At 35.2% G+C, this 7,858-nt stretch overlaps 1 protein-coding gene across 1 annotated transcript; it reads right to left on the bottom strand.

The window, feature by feature from the left end:
• Positions 1-437: 437 nt before the first annotated feature.
• LOC145161098 (putative ADP-ribosylation factor GTPase-activating protein AGD6) lies at positions 438-2,891 on the bottom strand. Its single transcript, XM_079080536.1, has 3 exons — positions 1,856-2,891; positions 1,472-1,561; positions 438-1,357 (listed from the first exon to the last, which is right to left on the bottom strand). The coding sequence occupies exons 1-3, from the start codon at positions 2,663-2,665 to the stop codon at positions 812-814; spliced, it is 1,446 nt and encodes a 481-aa protein (XP_078936662.1). The 5' UTR covers positions 2,666-2,891; the 3' UTR covers positions 438-811.
• Positions 2,892-7,858: the final 4,967 nt, after the last annotated feature.

Raw genomic sequence — 7,858 nt, 5'->3', positions numbered from 1 at the left:
GGTTTCCACTGACTTTAGAATCTCCGATGACACTCCAACCCTTCAATCATCTTCTCCGACGAGCATCCAACAACCATTAGTTTTCCAATGAGTTGGTCGTAGACTCATCAGAAAAGAGAAGATGAGAGAAGAGAAAATGATTGACCGAACCGAGATGCCAAAGTCGCAGAAAACCTTCAATCATCTTCTCTTCTCTGATGAGTCTACGACCAACTCATTGGAAAACTAATGGTTGTTGGATGCTCGTCGGAGAAGATGATTGACCAAACCGAGATGCCAAAGTCGCAGAAAACCTGCAATACCAGGGCATAATGGTATTTTTGAACACTAAAAACAATTTCAATATAAATGATCTACAAAATCAGTAGTTAGTTGCCCTCCAGCGGTCATTATCCCTTTTTTATTATTGAAATTGAAAATAAATAGAAGAAAAAACATCAAAAAAAACTTCAATCATTTAATGCAAACTTAGACAAGTTATTCAACCCAATTAACATGTTCATCCACTTGTAAGTCCATCGGAAAACAAATCGGACTAACTATCCCCAAGGGAAAATTCGCTGACAAATACATAGAAAGAACTAAAGACTTCCAATTGAAATTCTTACCAACAATTAACAATTAACAAATGGTTTATGTTTTTTATACCAAATTACATGACTAGAATCATAAAAACCGAAAGCCAAAAGAACTTCAACTCTTCATCGTATACAATTTCTGTTTTAGTTGGGCAATTAGTTGCTAGCTCCCCAACACATGTTGACTGATTAATTGTACATATATATAAAGTATAAAGTACAAACCACTAACCTCAGTGAAAGCCAGCCCCCGACCAATCTGAATCCGTTGATTTTCCCCCATTACGGACAGGGGTTTTACCATTGGATGGTTTCTGGTAGAAACCATCATCATCATCATCATCATCTTTATCATCATCCCACCCTGCCCAGCTGTCACCCCCTTTATGAGATGATACACTAGTAGTTTCAGATGCGGGCTTTCTATAACCATCGTTATCCCAATCATCCCAAGCACCACCACCAACGGAATTCACATTTCTACCCGATGAGCTCTTGGAGACTCCATTCCTGCCATTCGAGGTTACGTTGGAGTTGGAATTGGAATTCCAGCCTTTTGATTCCTGATAAAACCCATCTCTTGATTGTGTATCATTCCAGGAAGGACCGGGACCTTGACCTTGACCTTGACCTTCTTTGGTAAGATCTTCTACCTTCTGTGTAGCCAAAGCCACAACACCTCTCATGAGGCCCCATGTCATCTGTCCGATTTCAGTTGTTTTTGCAGTCACAACATTCACGGTCTCATTTACCTTGTGATCATAGCCCCCGTCTCTCACCTAAAAAAATATAAATAAAAATTCTAAATTGGTTGGGGCCTTGAGGATATGAATCACACAGATAAAAAAAGAGCATATATGTATGTGTGAATCCTTCGTTGTGAAATTATAAACCTTTGTAGTAAATTCCTTAGTACCGGCTTGAACCACGTTGGCAGCTGACTGTGCAGCAGATGCAGCAACAACGGATAACTTACCAAGTCCCTGCACAAACATATGATTTTTAATACAATCAGCATCAAATAACCTATCGGACCAATATCAGATATTTATATAGATATGTATCCTAGCACCCTCACACTCACTCAACTATGTATAATCAATTATCGAACACTACATATATCCATCTATCATATTAAAGAGAGAAAAGCTCATTAGGATGTTTATGTGAGATTCAACAAGAGATGATGAGGATAGACATAACAAACAGAAACTGATGGTAAATAATCATAGATTTCGAAAATCTAAATTCAGAACTTTGCATACACTCCAATGTACCTGAGTGACCGAAGAGAAAACATCTGCTTGAGAATTACTTCGTGGCATGTTATTAGGGGACGACCCGAACCCGACATACTTCCCACCCTTGTTGGGCGGCAATCCCTCCGGCCTTGATTCATTCTCCGCCATCCTCCGTGCAAAAAAATCCTCCTTTGAGGCAGCAGACGCCTCTAATTGCGACTGTGTATACAAACTCTGCGTAGATCTTGACCTGGCTGGCGCGGCACCAGCACCACTACCGCTCCTGAAATCTCCAACCGTCTGATTCCTCCTCATATTATCCGTAGATCTGACACTATCATCATCGAAACTGTTATCCCCCCAATGATCATCCCACCCACCATCTCCGTGATTATTACCAACCTTAGCCCCACCCCCGCTCGGCATCGGTGGTTTCTTTTTACTTCCACCTTTGATCGGGCTCTCCTTCACAACCGGCGGATCCCGCCATTGTTTACCTTCTGCCAGGGCTTGAATTCGGTCGCGATAAACCGATGCCCCGTTGGAATTATATTTCGCAATTATGTCGGTTTCTTTCGGGATACCATACTCGGACAAAAAATTGTTAAGCTTCTCGTTGCCGCCGGATTCCATTTTACGGAGCTGGATCTCGGACCATGAATCCATGGTGACCGATCGGACAAAAGAGATGTGCACACCGAGGCCACGGTGCTTGCCGGAGCACTCCAAGCACATAAAAATGCCATAGGATACGGATGCCCACTGAGGGTTTTTTTGTGAACAATCGACGCAGATCTTGTTTCCTGGTTGCGATTGTAGGTCACGGAGACGCCGTGATGCCGCCATTGTCAATTTTACGCTGGTGAGATCCGATCGGCGTTCGATTGTATCCGGATCTACGTCAAAGAATTGATGAATTGAAGTTTTATTAGGGAGATCTGTTAGGGTTTACGTTTCAGGAGATAGAGAAAGAGAGTTACGCGGATTTGCCGACAGCGTCCGCAATTGATATTTGGGCTGATCGATTGCGGCAGCCAATTGTCTGTGTACGCTATATTTCATTTCCAAATGGGTACGATCCGGTTTCAATTACCACGATTCGGTTAGGGATGTTTTCTTCGACATATTTAGGCGCTTTGGGTGAGGCACCTGTGAATTTTTTGACTGACCCGCTGAAATGAAGATCAACACTTAGACCAGCTGATATTTTAGTATTTGGATGGGCCGGAGGAAAACATGCATGCGTGGATCTAACAGGGGCTTCTCTTCCTGCGGGTCTGGGGAGTAGGGTTTTCACTGTGGGGCAAACTGTTTTAAAAGTTACATCAAGCAAAGTGGCAAAATATAAGAAAACGTGCATGGAAAATCAACACACGTTTATACCCTTTGCATTTGATACTTTCGGTTTCCTTGCGCCAGAAGCTTTACAGCTATTCAATAGAGTCCAACGGGTTTATGACTCTAATATCTATAGATGTTGTTTTTAAAAGAATTAGTTTTGTCATCCAAAAAGGAGTTGCGACACAGCTTGTTGTTCGTTTACCCGCTGCGTCTATGTAAAACTTTCTTCTTATGTTTTATAAAATTATTATTATGTTTTGATAATGACTTGAAAGGGTAATGGACTTTCAATTTTGTTCACATTTAGTCATTAAACTTTTTTTCATTATCTATTTGCCACTGAACTATTGAAATTGTTCACATTTTACCCTTATGACCGGTAACAGCAGGTCGTAAGGGCAAAATGTGAACAATGTCAATAGTTCAGTGGCAAATAGATAATGAAAAAAATTTAGTGACTAAATGTGAACAAAGTTGAAAGTTCGTTTCTCTCTCAAATTATCTTAATATTATACCCCGAAAAAGGTATAAAAAACGAATTATTTCATCACGCTCCTTAAGTTTTTCCTAACTATTTCTAGTTGTCAAGGGTTACCCAAAAAGTATTTTGTTTTTAGTTCATAAAGTTATATCAATTTAGTTTTGACATTAGACACTAAATCTAACATTATTGGCTACTAATAGAGTGTTTTGATTCTATCTGAATATCGATGTTCAACTTCATGTTTGAGCTGATGCAAGTTAGCTTGAAATCTTTATGAAGACGACATCTTTAATGTAAATCCAATAGTTATTGATAATAAATTTAAAACTGATGTTTTTGCTTAGTTTTATTAAAATTGATGTTGTTGGTTAGTTCGTTAGGCAGTTTCAGTTTATATTTGACTTTGTGTGTTTCCTGTACAAAATTGGTAAAGAAAAACTATTTTGTGTATGTTTAAAGTAAAAATAACATATTGTTCTTCATCGTTTTTTTCTTCTTTAATGAAAATAAGATGCTTTAAACTCACAGACAAATTAATACTACACCGTTTTATTTTTAAAATACAATCGTTAAAAATGAAAATAATGAAAATAAAAAATTTCTAACTAACGAGGGAGAATTCCTATAATAACTTTTTACATACGGGGCAACAAACTGTAATATAATATGGACCATTTATGTATCTATATATTTGACTGTATGTATGTTTTCAACTATATGTATGTATATGTTAACACAAGTCACATAAGAAAAATTAAAAAGAATAATAATATTAAAAATACTTTTAAATGTATGTTGTCTGTAATATGAAAATTTCGATATCCTTTTTAATAGTAAATAACTAAATATACTAATATGATATATGTCAATACATGTATTATAACAACATATATATGTATCAATGTATGTATATATTCTATTATAAACAACATATATGATTTAATGTATGTCAATTTATATGTTGCATAATTTTATAACACAAAATTCATACATATAATATTAGGATAATTTTTATACATATAATATTGTATAGTTTTATAACATAAAACTTATACATATAATATTGAATTGTTTTTCGTTTTTTAATACCTTTTTCGGGGTATAATATTAGAATAATTTGAGAGGGAAACAAACTTTTAACTTTGTTCACATTTAATCACTAAATTTTTTTTCATTGTCTATTTGTCATTGAACTATTAAAATTGTTCACATTTTACCCTTATGAACGGTTGTTACCGGTCATAAGGGTAAAATGTAAACAATTTCAAATAGATAATGAAAAAAAAGTTTAGTGAGTAAATGTGAACAAAATCGAAAGTTCATTACCCTTTCAAGTCATTATCCCTATATTTTTTGATTTGTGAGTTTTTTTAAACTTGTTTGTTTAACGTAGACATTTACTTTTTATAACCGGTTATTTCAAGTAAAATCGGAAAAAATGATTTAATAGGGTAATATATTTATTATTTTGTATACATATAGTCTTTAATATTTTTTTGTATGTTGAGTTTTTAATATTTTTTTGTTTCAAAATAAGTATTTGTTGTTTTTGTACACATTCAGTACTTATGATCGATTTCTTTAGGTTTTTCTCATGACATCCTACGTGAGACAATCATTAATGAGATGTTCGGGAGTGTTGATGTTTATGGCCACCGCGACCTCAGCTGCTTGGTTGCTTAGGTTTTTCACATTTAGACCTTAATCATGGGACCAGATTAAGGTATGCGCATATTTAAGACATGTCACGGTGTGGTAGTGCCTCCACCACGTCGTGGCAACTTAAAACTCATAACTTGAAATTTATAAAATACCTCAACGAATCTAAATGTTACAACAAGTATGGACGAAACTTAGTGACCAAATATGTAGAAATCAAAAATTATATTACTCTTTTAAGTCATTATCCTTTTTTGATATGCACATATTTTTTATATTTGGTCATTAAGTTTTTTTCGTTTGTATTTATCTTCTTCAACTTGTTTAAATTGTACACATTCAGTCCTTATCATCAGCTATTACAGGTAAGTCGAGAAATTACTTAATATGGTAATATATTTCTCACTTTTTACACATTTAGTCCTTATATTTTTGTATTTGCAAAATAAGTCCTTTTTGTTTTGTATACATTTAGTATTTATGACCGATTTTTCAAGTTTTGTCTACGACATCCTACATGGGACAATCATTAATCAGGTGTTCGCAATTGTTAATGTTTATCGTCACTGCGTCCTCGACTGCTTGGTTGTTTAGGTCTTGTGGTTTGGCTTATGTCTTGTGTTCTAAACGTCGTAACTTCTTTATACGATCTCGGATTTTAACGATCTTTATATTCACGCATTAGTATTTGAGTCTACTAGAAGTTTCGTTCAAATTACTCCCAATAAAAAGTAATATATTTTCATTTACGATCTTTATATCCACTTGTTCTTTATGAATGTATGCATGAACATTTTTTTTAACTATTTAGAGACAATTCAAGGCTTTTGATTTGCTCAAAGGACGTTCAAAGGCTTAATCAAATATATTGAATGTTGATCGATTTAGAGGTTATCTCTAAATGGTTCCATTTAAAGGTTATCAAATAGTCCCTTATGCCTTAATAAGTTTCTAATGGTCACATTCATTTATCATGTGATATGGAATGTCGTGACGTATGTGTATTCTTATGTTATTTATTGTGTGCTCGTTGAACATTTGGATCCGTGGAGTTTCTCAAATAAGATGTCTAGAGCCACAATGTATTTATGATGCTTGTAATATCATATATATATACTTTAAAAGGATATTTATCAATTCAAAATAATTTATACCGAATCAAAGAAAACAAAAAGCAACTAGCTAAAAACCTAACAAAATTCAACATTCATTAAACTTTATGACCTTCTTAAATTGTGCTCTTTTTTAACATCAGGCACAAACAAAGTTGAAGCCTAAGATAAGAGGAGTATCGATTTATGGAAGGCAAGTAACTTTGTTAACCATAGACCTGGTCATGTTGTCAAAATTACCTTAAAGATTGTATGAAATAGTAAGTGTTTTATAATAAGTTATTGTCTTCTATCCAGGTATGTTTAGATCAATCAAAGAATAAAAAATTATTTTCTTATTCATATGAGGTTGATAAGCTTAGGTGATGTTGGCATGTTTTTTGTTTACTTTGCATACTTACCTTAAATGTTCAATCACATTATTTTATTAATGACTTGATTATTTAAAAGTATTGATGATCTAAAATCCTGGTTAAGCGTACATGAAGATGTTAAACTTCAAACTCAAGTTTGTAACGTCCCAAAAATTAAGACTAAAAATTTTTGTTTTTAAATTAATAAAACTATTATCCAAAGCATCGTCATAAAAATCATGAAGGAATATGTGTATCAGCAACATCATAAAACATCAGAGTAACATAAAATGCGAAACGAGGTGGTGTGGGCACTGCAATCATCCCGCGCTCTTCCCCTTTGAACCAAAAGTACTTGAAAACATAAACTGAAAACCGTAAGCATAAAAACTTAGTGAGTTCCCCAAAATACCACATACGATGCATAATAAACATATAATCGGCCCCGCCCGACATCGAGTTCCGCTCGGTATACAGATCTGCCAGTCATCGGGCCCCGCCCGGTATACATATAAACATATAAACACATAACACATAACACATGCAATAATCACAAAAGATAAATAACATACAAAATTGTCATCGGGGACCCGTCCGGTAAACATATAAACACATAACATATGTAAGAGTCACGCAGACATCTAGCATCCTAAACATAATAAACCATGGGCTGGTATTGGTGCCTTCGACCCGCTAAATACAGTGAGGAAACTCACCTCTAGCTACTGAAACACTCAAATGAATCTCATTTTGCTGGTCCGTAAAATCCCCACGCTATCATCATCAAAATAATATCCAATTAATAATTGGCTCTCAACCCATAACCAAGAATCTAAGCTTCTTAACCCATAACCAGGGTAAAAGACCATTTTACCCTTTTTCTTACTTGGCCCAAAACCAAGGTCCAACCCAACTACTCAAAAGGCCCAATCCTAAATGGCAACCCAAAGCCCAATATGGCCTAATCTTCCAAATTGGGCCCAAAACCCATCATGGGCCTAAATCCAAGGAAACCCAATATACTAGTCAAAAGACCAAATCAGAAGTCAAATGGCCCATCAAGGCCCAATCTTAAAGTCCAAAGCATGAC

The sequence above is a fragment of the Lactuca virosa genome, chromosome 2, assembly GCF_052849685.1.
Source record: "Lactuca virosa cultivar CGN04683 chromosome 2, Lactuca_virosa_CGN04683_v6, whole genome shotgun sequence".
In the NCBI taxonomy this organism is placed as follows: domain Eukaryota; kingdom Viridiplantae; phylum Streptophyta; class Magnoliopsida; order Asterales; family Asteraceae; genus Lactuca; species Lactuca virosa.
This window is presented reverse-complemented; position numbering and strand designations above follow the sequence as displayed.

Coding starts and splice junctions, on each gene's coding strand:
- LOC145161098 (XM_079080536.1), bottom strand. CDS start 2,665: ATGGCGGCATCACGGCGTCTCCGTGACCTACAATCGCAACCAGGAAAC. Junction 1,562..1,855: donor TTTTCTCTTCGGTCACTCAG/GTACATTGGAGT, acceptor ATGTTTGTGCAG/GGACTTGGTAAGTTATCCGT. Junction 1,358..1,471: donor CTAAGGAATTTACTACAAAG/GTTTATAATTTC, acceptor ATATTTTTTTAG/GTGAGAGACGGGGGCTATGA.